The sequence below is a fragment of the Sinohyriopsis cumingii genome, chromosome 12 (assembly GCF_028554795.1).
Source record: "Sinohyriopsis cumingii isolate HCF-2022 chromosome 12, ASM2855479v2, whole genome shotgun sequence".
In the NCBI taxonomy this organism is placed as follows: domain Eukaryota; kingdom Metazoa; phylum Mollusca; class Bivalvia; order Unionida; family Unionidae; genus Sinohyriopsis; species Sinohyriopsis cumingii.
The window spans coordinates 7629614-7648954 of record NC_142972.1 but is presented as its reverse complement, the minus strand read 5'-3'; the positions used below and the strand labels follow the sequence as shown (position 1 = coordinate 7648954).

The following is a 19341-nucleotide window of genomic DNA, read 5'->3' as shown; positions in this document are numbered from 1 at the left end:
ATTCAGCCAAGGTCTGTTCCTTCTGAAAATGATGTGTATTGATACAAGCGGCTGAACTAGCTACATCCTGTATACACACAAAAAAAAACAATAGCTGAACTCGCTACATCCTTACTGAATATATAAACAAAAATATACTACAGCTGAACTAGCAACATTCTGTATACACAGAAAAATATACTACAGCCAAACTAGCTACATCTGTAGTGTATATATAAACAAAAATAACTACAGCTGAACTAGCTACATCATGTAAACCCAAACAAACATATAATACAGCTGAATTAGCTACATCTTTACTGAATATATAAACATATACTACAGCAAAACTAGCAACATCCTTACTGTATATATATATATATATATATATATATATATATATATATATATATATATATATATATAAAGAGAAATGTACAACAGCTTAACTAGCTACATCCTGTATACACAAACAAAAATATACTATAGCTTAACTAGTTACATCCTTATTGTACATACTGTTACATGTTAAAGCTCTTACAAAAGTAACAAGAAAAGAGTGAAGACAACAAGCTTTGTAAAATTTAACACATAATTTATTTCCCTAGAAACACAAGGTAAAAATGAGAAAAAGAACTAATGGTTTTACGAATCAAGTCAAAATGAATCCAAGAATTAAAAAATAGAAGTTCTAGCAATAAAAAGTCCTAATGAAACTGAGTTCAAATCCCGATGAAATCCAAAATGGAAGGCAATGACGTATGCTGTGCTCAGCATCATATTGATGTGTCAATAGTTCTTTGTTGAATCACAGAAGATAATATTCCAGTTTTTGAATTCTATGTAAATTTCGATAAATGTCTTTGTCCAAGAATTAATTTAGAGCACTAGTATTTCCAGGGGAAAACAATCTTGAAATCCAAATAATTTGATGAAAATAAAATAATTATCCCAAAACTGGTCACAACAAAAAACACTTTAACTTCTCAAGTGTTAAGGCAAAAATGACAATTCTTTCTCAAAATATTAGTAATAAATCTAACTACAACACAAAACAGATCCTAGGATGGAGGTCAAGAGTTCATCCTTCTGGGAAAAGCAAACGTTTATAACAATAAACACATGTTATTTGTCAAGTATTCCAAGTATGGCCTCGATTCCTCTTTATGAATCTTACTCTGAGAAAGAATTTTTAAAAAATGAAAAAAGTTGTTTACTACAACTTTTACTGGTTCTGAATCAAGGTCAGGAACTAGGTCAGCATTAGATACAAAGTTTCTATTATTAGTTGTTTATAACTGAATTAAATTTCTGGACACTGTCAAATCCAGTAAATAAAATCACATTACAATAACATGTAATGGAAGAATAAAAAAAAATTAAAACTAACAAATGAACAATTAAATTAAATCAAATATCAGGTAAATCAAATATACATAACAATATAAACAAAAAAATACTACATGAAAACAGAAAGAGGGAAAGTTTGAAAAATACATTAAAGAAATCTTCTTCTGCAAGTATACAGCGTATTGTTTTAATAGGAAATTATGCCATGAGGTGATGATGATGATGATGATGCTGATTTGTTATGTATATTTAATTAGCATTGTTTGTTTGTTGTTTTTCATTTTGTAAAATTTCATTATATGCTATTGCAATGTAACACTGCATGTTGGACTTAACCGTGTCCAAAATCAGTTTATTCTCTACTTGATCTGAACTATTGCTTTTTTATATTTTGTTTATTTTAATCTGTAAACAACTAATACATAGCGAACATTTTCTCAATGTGTATGAGTTTATTATCAGGATCATTATTAATAGAAGTAAATATGTTTATTTGGGTCTGGGTCTAGGTTATTGGGATTCCCTACAATTTACCTGGTTCACCTGAAATTGTCCAGGTTATATATTATAATTTCAGTAACAGACTTTCTAATAATAACATTTTATTTTGTAAACATTAAGAACATTCTAAAAGGTTATTTTCCATTAGGTAATGTATTTGTTATAGAAAATGTTAATTGTGACGCAAGGTCAAGTAGACAACTATATAATCTTGTCAATGCAAAGATTATTCATTCATGCTTTAAACTCTAGCGGAATCAATTTGTACTATTGTTGCGCTCAGTATTCATTTGGGCTAGAAATTATTTCTTCTTATTGTTCAAGTGAATTTTTTCTGGAAATACAAAGTGCTCATTAAAAAAAATAATTCTGGACAGACAATGAAATTATATTACCATGTTTCAATAAAAGACTGTTGGAACATCATCATTATACAGGTCAACACAGACAATCAACACTTCAGTGTTGGACTTAATTTGGATTTCTATTAAAGTTTATTCAGAACTTTAAATTATTAGGACTTGTGTCTGCAATTCTAGTATTATTTTGGGACTTAATTCAAAATACCATAAGTTCTTTATCTGTCATTTTAACTTTTATTCATGGAAAATAAATTATTTGTTAAATTTTGCAAAGCTTGTTGCTTTTCACACTTTACTGTTACTTATCTGAAGAGCATATACTTCTGATGATGATGATGATGATGATGATAAAGTGAATACATACCATAAAGGTTACAAATATTGGGGAATACAACTCCTGTATATGGTTCTGAAAAGAAAAGCATAAAATATGATTTCATAAATCTCATTCTTACAGGCTATATTTTTTTGTGTAATACACACCCACATCCAAAAGTAAAGATCAAAATCTTGCGTGATGTATAAGCATATAAGGGTCTGTACTGTATACTTATATATGATTTCAAGTAAACCAGGCATATCATCAATTACATGGGTTTGTACTGTTATGTTCTATTATCGTTTCAAGTAAACCATGTAAATCATCATTTCTACGGGTTTCTAACTGTATTTTCTATTTATCATTTTAAGTAAACCATACAAATCATGAATTATATGGGTTTATACTGTATTTTCTATATATCATTTCAAGTAAACCATACAAATCATCATTTCTATGGGTTTATACTGTATTTTCTATTTATCATTTCAAGTAAACCATACAAATCATGAATTATATGGGTTTATGCTGTATTTTCTATATATTTTTTCTGTACATCTACAATAATCTTAACTGGGTGCAAGTCAGACAAGGATAAATCCACAAATTACTTACCTTTATATTTTTATAACTCAGCTTTTATTTGGCATAGTATAGCCAGTGCTGTACTGATGTGCCATTAAACCCTATAAATACATTTATATTCAATCAACTGCTCATCGTCCTTAGTCCTAAACACTGATTAAACTTCTCAAGTCAAATAATAAGATGGTGGTATGTGACAGCAAATTTCAAATGCTTTTCAAAGAGTCCCAAACCTTGTGAATCTGATAGCACTGTGAAATGGTAAGAAAATGTGTCTCTCTAAATCAATGTGCTTATATATCTCCCATTGTATCTAATCACCATGTATTGCCTATTGGTAACAAAATGTGTCCATCAAAGAGATAAGCTCACTCTTCTTCCCTGGCTGTGATGTTACCGTCAATCATTATTAAAATCAACATTTGCATGTGACAATATTTGCATGAAAAGAATAGACTGATTTCTGACACACTTTGATATTGAGACAGTTAACTTTCAAGACTTAAACACATTTTACAGTTTGTTGGTATATGACTACCATCAGTCTGAATTTTTTCCAGTACTGGGACAAATTTTACCAGAAAAGGCTGGCATATACCGGTGTAACAGAATCTCTGAATATTACATGGGCATGCACATGGATTGACACAAGAATATACTGACAAGCACATCGATTGACACAAGAATATACTGACATGCAAATGGATTGACACAAGAATATACTGACCTGCACATGGATGTACACAAGAATATGCTGACATTCACATGGATGGACCAAGAATATACTGACATGCACATGGATTGACACAAGAATATACTGACATGCACATGGATTGACACAAGAATATACTGACATGCAAATGGATTGACACAAGAATATACTGACATGCACATGGATGTACACAAGAATATACTGACATTCACATGGATGGACACAAGATTATATTGACATGCACATGGATGGACACAAGAATATACTGACATTCACATGGATGGACACAAGAATATACTGACATTCACATGGATTGACACAAGAATATACTGACATGCACATGGATGGACACAAGAATATACTGACATTCACATGGATTGACACAAGAATATACTGACATGCAAATGGATGGACACAAGAATATACTGACATTCACATGGATGGACACAATATTATATTGACATGCACATGGATAAACACAAGAATATACTGACATTCACATGGATGGACACAAGAATATACTGACATTCATATGGATTGACACAAGAATATACTGACATGCAAATGGATGGACACAAGAATATACTGACATTCACATGGATGGACACAATATTATATTGACATGCACATGGATAAACACAAGAATATACTGACATTCACATGGATGGACACAAGAATATACTGACATGCACATGGATGGACACAAGAATATACTGACATTCACATGGATGGACACAAGATTACACTGACATGCACATGGATGGACACAAGAATATACTGACATTCACATGGATGGACACAAGAATATACTGACATTCACATGGATTGACACAAGAATATACTGACATGCACATGGATGGACACAAGAATATACTGACATGCAAATGGATGGACACAGGAATATACTGACATTCACATGGATGGACACAAGAATATACTGACATGCACATGGAAGGACACAAGAATATACTGACATTCACATGGATGGACACAAGAATATACTGACATTCACATGGATTGACACAAGAATATACTGACATGCACATGGATGGACACAAGAATATACTGACATGCAAATGGATGGACACAAGAATATACTGACATTCACATGGATGGACACAAGATTATACTGACATGCACATGGATGGACATAAGAATATACTGACATTCACATGGATGGACACAAGAATATACTGACATTCACATGGATTGACACAAGAATATACTGACATGCACATGGATGGACACAAGAATATACTGACATGCACATGAATGGACACAAGAATATACTAACATGCACATGGACGGACACAAGAATATACTGACATGCACATGGATAGACACAAGAATATACTGACATGCACATGGATTTTTCATAAGAATATACCGACATGCACATGGATGGACACAAGAATATACTGACATGCAAATGGATTGACACAAGAATATATTGACATGCACATGGATTAACACAAGAATATACTGACATGCACATGGATGGACACAAGAATATACTGACATTCACATGGATGGACACAAGATTATATTGACATGCACATGGATGGACACAAGAATATACTGACATTCACATGGATGGACACAAGAATATACTGACATTCACATGGATTGACACAAGAATATACTGACATGCACACAGATGGACACAAGAATATACTGACATTCACATGGATTGACACAAGAATATACTGACATTCACATGGATTGACACAAGAATATACTGACATGCACACGGATGGACACAAGAATATATTGACATGCACATGGATTGACACAAGAATATACTGACATGGACATGGATGGACACAAGAATATACTGACATGGACATGGATGTACACAAGAATATACTGACATTCACATGGATTGACACAAGAATATACTGACATGCAAATGGATGGACACAAGAATATACTGACATGCACATGGATTGACACAAGAATATATTGACATTCACATGGATGGACACAAGATTATATTGACATGCACATGGATGGACACAAGAATATACTGACATGCACATGGATTGACACAAGAATATACTGACATGCACATGGAGTGTTCGAGATTATATTGACATACACATGGATAGACACAAGAATATACTGACATGCACATGGATGGACACAAGAATATACTGACATTCACATGGATGGACACAAGATTATATTGACATGCACATGGATGGACACAAGAATATACTGACATGCGCATTAATAGACACAAGAATATACTGACATGCACATGGATGGACACAAGAATATACTGACATGCACATGGATGGACACAAGAATATACTGACATTCACATGGATGGACACAAGAATATACTGACATTCACATGGATTGACACAAGAATATACTGACATGCAAATGGATGGACACAAGAATATACTGACATGCACATGGATGGACACAAGAATATACTGACATTCACATGGATGGACACAAGATTATATTGACATGCACATGGATGGACACAAGAATATACTGACATGCACATGGATAGACACAAGAATATACTGACATGCACATGGATGGACACAAGAATATACTGACATGCACATGGATGGACACAAGAATATACTGACATGCAAATGGATAGACACAAGATTATATTGACATGCACATGGATAGATACAAGAATATACTGATATGCACATGGAAGGACACAAGAATATACTGACATTCACATGGATGGACACAAGAATATACTGACATGCACATGGATGGACACAACAATATACTGACATGCACACAGATGGACACAAGAATATACTGACATGCACATGGATAGACACAAGATTATATTGACATGCACATGGATTCCCAATGTGATCATTACATCAATCTTCTGCCAAAGCAAGCCCAACAAAAATGTTTGTATGCCAATGAATACCATATATACCCATTTACAAGTCAGGTCCAACCGCGAAAGACATAGGCCCTGATCTGCTGTCTCATAATGCCCTTGCAGATCTAGGTCTATGCTGTTTGTTCTAGTGATTATTCCCAACAAACTAAACTAACCCAGATCAGAATCTGTACAATTTGGAATCAATCTTGTGATTAGGTTGTTATTACTTTCTTCTGTAAATTACCTTCAGCCCTGAGGAAGTTCAATCAATGATATATAATGGAGATGTGACCTAGTTTTGTTTTTGGAGCGTAACTGAATAATCCACAATAACTGAATTTGATACTTTTAATGAACCTATGTATATTCTCTAATAAGTCAAATCCAATTGCAAACAACGTATATCTTGATATGCCATCACAAAATGCAGGAGAGGGTCTGTGTTGTTTGTTCTGCTGATTACTCCTAACAAACTGCATAGACACAGAACTGCCAGTGCATTATGTGATGGCAGATCTGGGTTGGTGCAGTCTGCAGTTGGACTTAAAACATGTATATACTGTACCATTCATGTGATTTTATTCTGAAACCCTGCTCTCATAAATTGGAATGTTGATCCTCCTTCATATATCTATTCATGTAAATATAAACATATACTGGTATACTTACAAATATAGCACTGCATCCAGTATTTTTATCACCCACTACAAAAAATAAAAATAACAATAATAGTAAATTCTACCATTGTCAATGTTCTGTCTGACAAAGAGTCTGACTTAATTTGATCTCAAAAGTGTAAAATCAAATAATAACAGTCCTTGCATCCTTTTGTTACTGGTTTTAATGGCACTTTTAACACATTATTGGCAAATATCAAGCCAAAGAAATGGAAGATAAGTTCTTAATAACAATACTAATAATAATGTGGACTTAGTACAGCACCTATTCTTTAGAAACTCTAAGCACTTTACAATATTAGATAACACATAAAAACATATACAATAACGAGACTGCAAAAACAAACACTATGAAATTACAAAACAAAACATACTGATAATAATTAAGGAAATAAACATTTTTAAGTCTTTAAGTCTGTTCTTGTAGTCAAAGTATTTGATTTTTACGAGCACTCCTGAATGAGATCACAGTGTCCATGTGTCTAAGATCTATGGGGAATTTGTTCCACATAGCTGGGCCTGGTATGCAAAAGAACATTATCCAAGTGACTTCATTTTAACAGAAGGAACAATGCAAATGCAAGTCTCGGAAGAGGAGCACAAGTTTCTAGATTGGGTGTACACATGAGTGTGGTCAGATAGGTATACTGGACTGAAGCCAGTCAACGAAAAGTAGCATAGTGAACAGATTTTGTGTTTGATTCTTGATCAAACAGTTAGCCAGTGAAGGTAACAGAGCAGGGGGAGGTGTGCTCAGTTCTTCATTCTCTAAGGATGATCCAAGCAGCAGTGTTTTGAAATTTTTGAAGTTTCTGTTTTAGATACTGAGACAAACCAGACAGAAGTGAATTGCAGTAGTCCAGTCTTGAAAGTATCAAGGAAGACACAAGTGTTTTAGTGGCATCAAGCAAAAGAAAATTGCTAATGGAACTGTTGCATCTCAGCTGCAGATATGCAGCCTTGCATATGTTCATTACATGTTAGTGTAATGAGAGAATACTGCTGAGAGTGACACTAAGGTTTTGTACTGACTGCATAAATTTAATGTTGGTATTGCTGATACTTATTGTTTCAGGTAAAGGATGAGAATGAGATGATGATTATGATGGCTCCAGTTTTATCATCATTCTTCTGCAGCTTGTTACCTGTCATCCATGACTTCACATCGGAAATTCACCATCAGTTGGATAGTTAGATTTATATATTTGAGTGTCATCATTGTACAATTGGTGCAAAACTAGATGCTGATTTATGATTCTTGAGAGCTTATGAGTGTATAAAATGAAGAGAATGGAGCAGAGAACAGAGCCTTGTGGAACACCAAAACATAGATCATCTGTCAACTGGGCTGGAATGTTTTCCATTTACAGACAATTTGCATCATGTTGACTAAATAGGACTCAAATCAAAGTAAGGCTGTATCATGAATATCAAACACATGCTGGAGACACCGAAATTAATATATCATGGTCTATTGTGTCAAATGCTGCAGACAAGTAAATGAGAGCAAGGGCTGTAATCTTTCCACTATCCAAAGTAAAGAAAACGTTGTTAACTACTCTTTGAAGGGCAGTTTCAGTACTATGGTGAGGATGATATGCAGACTGTACATTGCTAAAAAGACTATTTAAATTCAGATGAGATATAAGTTGGGATAAAAGAACTTTCTCAAAGATCTTTTAAATGAGTGGTTAGAAACTGGGGGGAAGTTCTTTGAATCGTTAGGGTCAAGTGTCAGTTTCTTCAACAGAGGTTTTACAATGGTAATTTTTTGAAAAATTATGGGAATTCCCTAGATGAGAGAGAAGTATTAATAACATCGGTTAGTGAAGGCAATACTGAATCTAAGCATTCAAGCTGCAGTGATGTCAGAATCAGATCAAGTTCACATGACTTGGGGGTGCTTTTCATTACAATTATATGTACAAATCCATAGAGACAGCTTGCTGTGTATACTCTGTATGTACCAAATCCATGGAGACAGCTTGCTGTGTATACTCTGTATGTACCAAATCCATGGAGACAGCTTGATGTGTATACTCTGTATGTACCAAATCCATGGAGACAGCTTGCTGTGCATACTCTGTATGTACCAAATCCATGGAGACAGCCTGATGTGTATACTCTGTATGTACAAAATCCATGGAGACAGCTTGCTGTGTATACTCTGTATGTACCAAATCCATGGAGACAGATTGCTGTGTATAATATGTACCAAATCCAAAGACAGCTTGATGTGTATACTCTGTATGTACCAAATCCATGGAGACAGCTTGATGTGTATACTCTGTATGTACCAAATCCATGGAGACATATTGCTGTGTATACTCTGTATGTACCAAATCCATAGACAGCTTGCTGTGTATACTCTGGATGTACCAAATCCATGGAGACAGCTTGCTGTGTATACTCTGTATGTACCAAATCCATAGAGACAGATTGCTGTGTATACTCTGTATGTACCAAATCCATAGACAGCTTGCTGTGTATACTCTGTATGTACCAAATCCATAGAGACAGCCTGATGTGTATACTCTATTTGTACCAAATCCATAGAGACAGCTTGCTGTGTATACTCTGTATCACAACTGTATGATGATGAAAGTGTGGTCAAGCATATCTCTAACTGACAGAACTTTGTTACAAAAGAAATTTACAAACAGTTCCAGTCAACTGGAGAGAAGGTCATTGGAAGTTGTGTACATTTATTTCTTGACATTAGCCTGTTGGTAATCTTCAGCTCTTTGCAGCTGGAGCTTTCTGTGATTTTGGTGCTATAGCAGGCAGATTTTGTTGTATGTTTGTGGCATTCTTCTTTGAAGCTTGATAGATCTGCTTATGAATAGTGATGCTGGTGGAAGACCAAATCCACTCAGACAAAAAGCATTCTCTTTGAGCAGTGCAAAACTGGTCTCTAACTCTACTATGATTTGCTTGGGCACGTTTGTCATGCAATATATGTAAGTACTTGTCATGACACACCAAGGCATGCTTGTCATGCAATAAATGTAAGTACTTGTCTTGACACACCAAGACATGTTTGTCATGCAATAAATGTAAGTACTTGTCTTGACACACCAAGACATGTTTGTCAAGCAATAAATGTAAGTACTTGTCTTGACACACCAAGGCATGCTTGTCACACAATAAATGTAAGTACTTGTCTTGACACACCAAGACATGTTTGTCAAGCAATAAATGTAAGTACTTGTCATGACACACCAAGGCATGCTTGTCATGCAATAAATGTAAGTACTTGTCTTGACACACCAAGACATGTTTGTCATGCAATAAATGTAAGTACTTGTCTTGACACACCAAGACATGTTTGTCAAGCAATAAATGTAAGTACTTGTCTTGACACACCAAGGCATGCTTGTCACACAATAAATGTAAGTACCTGTACTGACACACCATGGCATGCTTGTCACGAAATAAATGTAAGTACTTGTCTTGACACACCAAGGCATGTTTGTCACACAATAAATTTAAGTACTTGTCATGACACACCAAGGCATGTTTGTCACGCAATAAAGTACTTGTCTTGACACACTGACATAGGCTGGCCTAGGTGGGTAGTCAACCTCAGACATTTAATACTGATATAGCTAAACTACTCAACATTATTTCATTGAAATAAGAAAAAACTCAGAAGTTTAGGACTGAATGTAAATTTGAAGCTTTCATGACATGACAAACACAATGAATAAATTTTATCATAATAATGCATCTGCCTCTGATGCACACAGTAAATTCCATGTCCAGAAATTCCAAAATCTGACAAAACTTGCAAAAGTCAGCTGAATTGAGAAAAGTCACATGATTTACACACATAAAAGCATTTTCCTAGGATTTAAATAATCACAGTAACATTAAATATAAACTCTGAAAACTTACATAAAAAATCATAATTCAAATGGTGTGAAAATCTAATCAAATCATCTAACGATAAATTAGATTCGAGTCTGAAAAACAACACAACGATTCAAATGGTGTGAAAATCTAATCAAATCATCTAACCATAAACTAGATTCAAGTCAGAAAAACAACACAATGATTCAAATGGTGTGAAAATCAAATCATCTATACATGAACTAAATTCAAGTCAGAAAAACAACACAATGATTCAAATGGTGTGAAAATCAAATCATCTATACATGAACTAGATTCAAGTCAGAAAAACAACACAATGATTCAAATGGTGTGAAAATCAAATCATCTAACCATAAACTAGATTCAAGTCAGAAAAACAACACAATGATTCAAATGGTGTGAAAATCAAATCATCTAACCATAAACTAGATTCAAGTCAGAAAAACAACACAATGATTCAAATGGTGTGAAAATCAAATCATCTATACTTGAACTAGGTTTGAGTCTGTAAACATGAATGAAGCCCCCACACACCATAAATTCAAATCCCAAAATATTACAGAAAAAAAATGAAGAAAAATATCAAATATTGCTATGACTGCATGAAAATTTAATCAGATCATCTAGACAAACATTTTGTTATGCTTTGAATAACTGTTGTTTAATCATGTTAACAAGAATTGTACTTTAAAAAAAGTGTTTAAAATTTGTGCAAAAATTGCTGTAATGGCCTAAATTTCTAATTAGGTCATCTACAACACATATGCCTATCAAATTTCTAATCAGGTCATCTACAATAGATATGTCTATCAAATTTCATCTGTCTCCTTTAAATTTAATTAATTCTGCTAAAATATTTTTGTCTAATAAGTACCAGTAAGAGCAAATTTTCAAAACTGAAAAACTGCTGTTACAGTAATGGTCTCAAAATCTAACCATGTGATCCATACATGGCAAACAAATCACATGTCTATGAAAAGAGGTTTTTGTAAAAGATTTTAATGAGTGTCTTGGGTTAGATGAATATATGGATGTACTGACAGACTGAATGGGTCAACTCAAGTTGCATTGTTACAAGCAGCAAGGGCATAATAAAACAGGCCTACTGAATTTCCCATGCTCTTTGTGAAGTTGTTTTTGCATATATGTGCTAATATGCCTTGCAATGTAATATTAAAGTCCAAATATTATTTTTTTAAAACTTTTGAAAAATCCAAAAATGATTTAAAAAGCATGAAAATATGAGGTTTTAGCAACATGTCTATAGAATTTCATTGGCCGATGTCAATTGAATTCTGAATAACTGTGCCAACAAACTCTGGCAGGGACAGACAGATGGATGTACATCCAGCATCAAATCCAACAACCAGTGAGAAAATAAAATAAAGCTTGATGTTTCTGAAATTGTTAATGAAAAGAAATCTTGACTGAAGTGTGCAATAAACAAGAAAGAAGAAAAAAACTTTAGGTCATTTCTCCTAGGCTTCGTAAGTACCTTTGTAAAAAGACAATACAATACCCTCTCTCTCTCAACGTGTGTGTGTTACTTACATACCTTAGTAAAAAGACAATACCATACCCTCTCTCTCTCAACATGTGTGTGTGTTACTTACATGTGTGTGTGTGTTACTTACATGTGTGTTTACTTACATGTGTGTGTGTTACTTACATGTGTGTTACTTACATGTGTGTGTGTGTTACTTACATGTGTGTGTGTTACTTACATGTGTGTGTGTTACTTACATATCTGAAGAGTCACATCGTACAGAACCCCAATGAATGCAGAGACTTCAAACACGATCACGATACTGAAAGAAAGAATAAGACTTTAAACACAAATAAAATGCTGAAAGAATGAATACATATGTACATGTCATAACTTCATATGATATTCTGGGTAAAACTCAGATTTGTTACCTCAGTGGATCTTTTGGGAGTAACTCCCATGTTTGTTACTTTATTAAAATATAATAACAGCCTAATCTCCTCAGTGTACAACTTAAGGAGAGCACCATGAGATAAGAAATTATTATAAGTTTACAATTTTTGTTTCAAACATTTCATGTGGAATTTTAAACTTTACAGTTACTTAGAGTCAAAATATTTTCAATTTACAGTTACAGTCCCTTAGAGTCAAATTTCATTCAAAATATGGTTTCTGTTATTTAGAGTCAAACCACTCTGGTGGTCTAAGTGGTTAGAATGTCCATCCCGGATAAGGGAGGTCACGGGTTTGAGTCCCAACTGAGTCATACCAAAGATCTATAAAAATGGTACTAGCAACTGCCTTGCTTGGTGCTCAGCATTAAGAGGTTAGTGCTAAGACTGGTTGACCTGGTGTCAGGATAATGTTACAGAGTGGTACATGATGCAACATGTCTGCGGCATGATGCCCCAGTGCTAGATATCACTATGAACTGACACACTGCAAACATCGTAGCAATATGACCGAAAAATTGTTAAAGCAATGTAAAAAAAATCCAAATCACATGCACGCATACACATAAACACACACACAGAGTCCAAATTCATTCAATACATGTGATATGGTAACAGTTACTACAAGTCCAAATTAATTCAATATATGGTAACATTTACTCAAGTCCAAATTCATTAAATATATGGAAACAGTTACTAAAAGTCCAAATTCACTGAATATATGGTTTCACATTTTCAAAACTTAAAGGGGATAAATCTAAAATTCAACATTTTTTGACATACAAGAGATTTCAGGGACCAGAAAAACCTGTTGCTTTAAATCTTTGAAGTAAGTCTGGACTTTATACAAAACAATGTGGAAAAAACAAAATTAAATGATAATTTGGAGTTTTCAATCATTTAGTCCTTAGAAGTGTCAATTTATTCTTTGCATCATTATCCATTCTTCAGACCTCTAGACTATTTGGACAAAGTTAACATTTCACAAAGAGTCCAAACAATCAGTATTGATGCTGCATGTATGTACTTACTAATGGTTCCACTTCATGATTTAATAAAGTATACAGTGCTCTCATGCACAGAACCATAATCCATTCAGTCCTGTGCTCATCCCTAGAAAGGGATGGAACAACACTGACAATAAGGCTTGAGGTGTCGTTACTCATGGCACAGTTTAAGTCCTGCTTGGAACAAGTTATAACTCTCTAATATGTTTGATTATCTTCAGTAATTTTAGAGAAAGTTCTTCCGTACAATCATGAATCCAAACATAATGTTGAATCCAAACATATAATGTTAAATCCAAACATATAATGTTGAATCCAAACATATAATGTTGAATCCAAACATATAATGTTAAATCCAAACATATAATGTTAAATCCAAACATAATGTTGAATCCAAACATATAATGTTAAATCCAAACATATAATGTTGAATCCAAACACATAATGTTAAATCCAAACATATAATGTTGAATCCAAACATATAATGTTAAATCCAAACATAATGTTGAATCCAAACATATAATGTTAAATCCAAACATATAATGTTAAATCCAAACATATAATGTTAAATCCAAACATATAATGTTGAATCTTGGGATGAGTACTTAACTCTATGTAAATATCAATTTATAAATATAATTTCATTTTTACTCATTGCATTTCTAAATTGAAATCCATTTGATTTGGGGGTCCCCGAGTGGTCTAAAGCACTCTCCATCACGGATTACTGCCATCTCACCTCTGTCTGTGTGGGTTCAAGTCTCGGGCTCGGCAATGTGAATATGTGAGAAAGCTTGCCGGTAGCTTCTTGTGGGTCGGTGGTTCTTTCCGGGTACTTCCTCCACCATTAATACTGGCTGCCATGTATAGCCTATCTTGTGCTGAAAAATGGCATTACACCGCATAACAACAACAACATTTGATTTGGGCACAGAGCTGAATGTTTACATTTCTAAATATAATTACATTGGATTTGCACATGTAGCTGAGTCTTTGTATTTTTAAGAAGAACTCAAGAGGGTCTCGGCACATTGCTCAGTGTTAAATTCTGAACAGAAATCCAGTGGGTCTGTCTTGGCACATTGCTCAGTGTTAAATTCTAAATGGAAATCCAGTGGGTCTGTCTTGGCACATTGCTCAGTGTTAAATTTTGAACAGAAATCCAGTGGGTCTGTCTTGGCACATTGCTCAGTGTTAAATTCTAAACAGAAATCCAGTGGGTCTGTCTTGGCACATTGCTCAGTGTTAAATTCTAAATGGAAATCCAGTGGGTCTGTCTTGGCACATTGCTCAGTGTTAAATTCTAAACAGAAATCCAGTGGGTCTGTCTTGGCACATTGCTCAGTGTTAAATTCTAAATGGAAATCCAGTGGGTCTGTCTTGGCACATTGCTCAGTGTTAAATTCTGAACAGAAATCCAGTGGGTCTGTCTTGGCACATTGCTCAGTGTTAAATTCTAAACAGAAATCCAGTGGGTCTGTCTTGGCACATTGCTCAGTGTTAAATTCTGAACAGAAATCCAGTGGGTCTGTCTTGGCACATTGCTCAGTGTTAAATTCTGAACAGAGATCCAGTGGGTATGTCTTGGCACATTGCTCAGTGTTAAATTCTAAACAGAGATCCAGTGGGTATGTCTTGGCACATTGCTCAGTGTTAAATTCTAAACAGAAATCCTGTGGGTCTGTCTGGGCACATAGGTCAGTGCTAAATTCTAAACAGAAATCCAGTGGGTCTGTCTGGGCACATAGCTCAGTGTTAAATTCTAAACAGAAATCCAGTATGTCTGCCTGGATACATAGCTCAGTGTTAAATTCTAAACAGAAATCCCGTGGGTCTGTCTGGGCATATAGCTCAGTGTTAAATTCTAAACAGAAATCCAGTATGTCTGCCTGGATACATAGCTCAGTGTTAAATTCTAAACAGAAATCCCGTGGGTCTGTCTGGGCACATAGCTCAGTGTTAAATTCTAAACAGAAATCCAGTATGTCTGCCTGGATACATAGCTCAGTTTTAAATTCTAAACAGAAATCCCGTGGGTCTGTCTTGGCACATAGCTCAGTGTTAAATTCTAAACAGAAATCCAGTATGTCTGCCTGGATACATAGCTCAGTTTTAAATTCTAAACAGAAATCCCGTGGGTCTGTCTTGGCACATTGCTCAGTGTTAAATTCTAAACAGAAATCCAGTATGTCTGCCTGGATACATTGCTCAGTGTTAAATTCTAAACAGAAATCCCGTGGGTCTGTCTTGGCACATTGCTCAGTGTTAAATTCTAAACAGAAATCCAGTGGGTCTGTCTTGGCACATTGCTCAGTGTTAAATTCTAAACAGAAATCCAGTATGTCTGCCTGGATACATTGCTCAGTGTTAAATTCTAAACAGAAATCCTGTGGGTCTGTCTGGGCACATAGGTCAGTGTTAAATTCTAAACAGAAATCCTGTGGGTCTGTCTGGGCACATAGGTCAGTGTTAAATTCTAAACAGAAATCCCATGGGTCTGTCTGGGCACATAGCTCAGTGTTAAATTCTAAACAGAAATCCTGTGGGTCTGTCTGGGCACATAGGTCAGTGTTAAATTCTAAACAGAAATCCTGTGGGTCTGTCTGGGCACATAGGTCAGTGTTAAATTCTAAACAGAAATCCCGTGGGTCTGTCTGGGCACATAGCTCAGTGTTAAATTCTAAACAGAAATCCAGTGGGTCTGTCTGGGCACATAGGTCAGTGCTAAATTCTAAACAGAAATCCCGTGGGTCTGTCTTGGCACATTGCTCAGTGTTAAATTCTAAACAGAAATCCAGTGGGTCTGTCTTGGCACATTGCTCAGTGTTAAACTCTAAACAGAAATCCAGTGGGTCTGTCTTGGCACATTGCTCAGTGTTAAATTCTAAACAGAAATCCAGTATGTCTGCCTGGATACATTGCTCAGTGTTAAATTCTAAACAGAAATCCCGTGGGTCTGTCTGGGCACATAGGTCAGTGCTAAATTCTAAACAGAAATCCCGTGGGTCTGTCTTGGCACATTGCTCAGTGCTAAATTCTAAACAGAAATCCCGTGGGTCTGTCTGGGCACATAGGTCAGTGTTAAATTCTAAACAGAAATCCTGTGGGTCTGTCTGGGCACATAGGTCAGTGTTAAATTCTAAACAGAAATCCTGTGGGTCTGTCTGGGCACATAGGTCAGTGTTAAATTCTAAACAGAAATCCTGTGGGTCTGTCTGGGCACATAGGTCAGTGCTAAATTCTAAACAGAAATCCCGTGGGTCTGTCTGGGCACATAGGTCAGTGCTAAATTCTTCTTGCATGGCCAGTAAGTTCTTGTTCACCTGGAGTCCTACATGGAATCAATAATAACACTAACCTGTTTCATTATATTGATGTCATTCTGTATAAATTTCCTTCCAATAATCATGTATCCATATTTTTCCTGACAACCCCTGTATTTATCATATGTGTACAGTGTTCTCCCCTGGGTCATTAACCACAGTTGTCCCGCTATGCAACCTTTTCAGCTGTGATGCTTTCGAATGTGCTGCTACACTTTGTGCTTGTGCTGCTATGTTTTAATGTTCCCCGCTATTCTTATTAAATAAATGTTAAATAGACATCACCTAATTCAAAGACCTGTTACTCAAATGACACCTGTTACTCAAATGACACCTGTTACTCAAATGACACCTGTTGTTATCTCTTCTTGGGTATTAAATTAACACAATCCGGGATAATTACTGCCCACTCAGCTGTTATCTTTTGTACCTGGCTTGCCTGATTTTTGGTACATGACCTTTGATGCTGGCTTTGTCTTTGCACTGATATTGTCACATGACTGGCCAGCAATGACGAAGTCTGCTTGTAGTGTGTATATATTTCAGTCATTTCCTCTACAGCTAAAATATTTATATGAGGAAATGATGAAACAAAGGATATCCTTTTTTTTCCAAAGCCAAAAGAGTTGGACATTAAATCATATTATAATTTAGGGAAATAAAGATTACTTTGTAAATATTTGTACTTCTTTCATAATTCATTCATATTAATTTTCTCACTTTCATGATGATAACACACTTTTTTAAAAAACATCATACTAATGCATGTTTACCCCAATGCTATCAAATATTTCAGGGGGAGATCACTAAACATGTACGTGTGTGTGTGTGTCTGCATGCATGCATGTGTGTGCACAGACTTTAAATTCCAAAGCTACCAAGAGGGAAATGACCAACTTAATGGAGATGGAACCAAGTTATCTGAGAAGACAGACATTGCTTACCTTGTACATCCTACAATAAAATTTAGTGTTCCAAACTACAATACATATTTTTCAAATATAAACAAGATTTTTATATCAGAAGGCAGATCTACACCAAGAAGTATATTAGACAAGGCCTGTATTCTTTAAACTGTTCAGAAGCATACCTGTCAACCCCTTGAGATGAAAGCCTGTATGCCAGACCAATTAAAACCTCACAAAGAATACTAACACCTTACATGAAAAAATGTATTCATACATTATATAAGATCAACAATTTTAAAACAACAAATGCAATAAAGGAACTAATTTTACACACATTTACATAATATAATTACACCTCTGAAACTTTATTTTACTTTATTCTTTTGATTTTGAGTGTCTTGTAACACATATACGTTATTATATGCAAAACATGCATCCTTTGCACTTTTCAAAATTTAATCAGGGGTTTTAAAGTCTATACAGCGGATGTCAGTGTTTATTTACACTGTAAAAATGATGTTAGTGTGTCTGCATTCAGGGGCTTCCAACAATTTGTATGTATTTTTTTTCATCATAGAAAAAGATTTTTCACAGTATGCATTGTTGCGTGGCAAGATAAGTAATTGCTGAATAACTAATTTCAGATTTGGGAACTGGATGCCACCCATACTAATTGTCTGGCTGATAATATCATGCCATTAGCTACAAAAGCTCCTTTCTTGGCGATCGTCTGTTAATACAGGCACACACTCATCAGGCAGCATGTAAAAATCCTCAAACTCATCTTTAAGAGCTTCATGATCCAGTTGTGAAGCAACTCAAAAACAAAGTGTCGCTACTAGTAAAAGAAAAAAAGAAGATATGTGCAAGGTATTTTGAAAAACGAATTTTCAAGGTGTAATATTAACTTCTTTGGATTTATCAAGGTCTCATTA

The 19341-nt window shown here is 34.9% G+C and overlaps 1 protein-coding gene across 2 annotated transcripts in view; it reads right to left on the bottom strand.

The window, feature by feature from the left end:
* LOC149785969 (uncharacterized) overlaps positions 1 to 19341 on the bottom strand; it is an 80599-nt gene that overhangs the window by 24960 nt on the left and 36298 nt on the right. For both annotated transcript variants that reach the window (XM_089976219.1, XM_089976220.1), the window contains 3 exons: positions 12974 to 13038; positions 7350 to 7384; positions 2557 to 2601 (listed from right to left, as the gene is read on the bottom strand). In XM_089976219.1, the coding sequence (XP_089832345.1) occupies positions 2557 to 2601; positions 7350 to 7384; positions 12974 to 13038 (145 nt within the window). The remainder of the gene's footprint in view (positions 1 to 2556; positions 2602 to 7349; positions 7385 to 12973; positions 13039 to 19341) is intronic.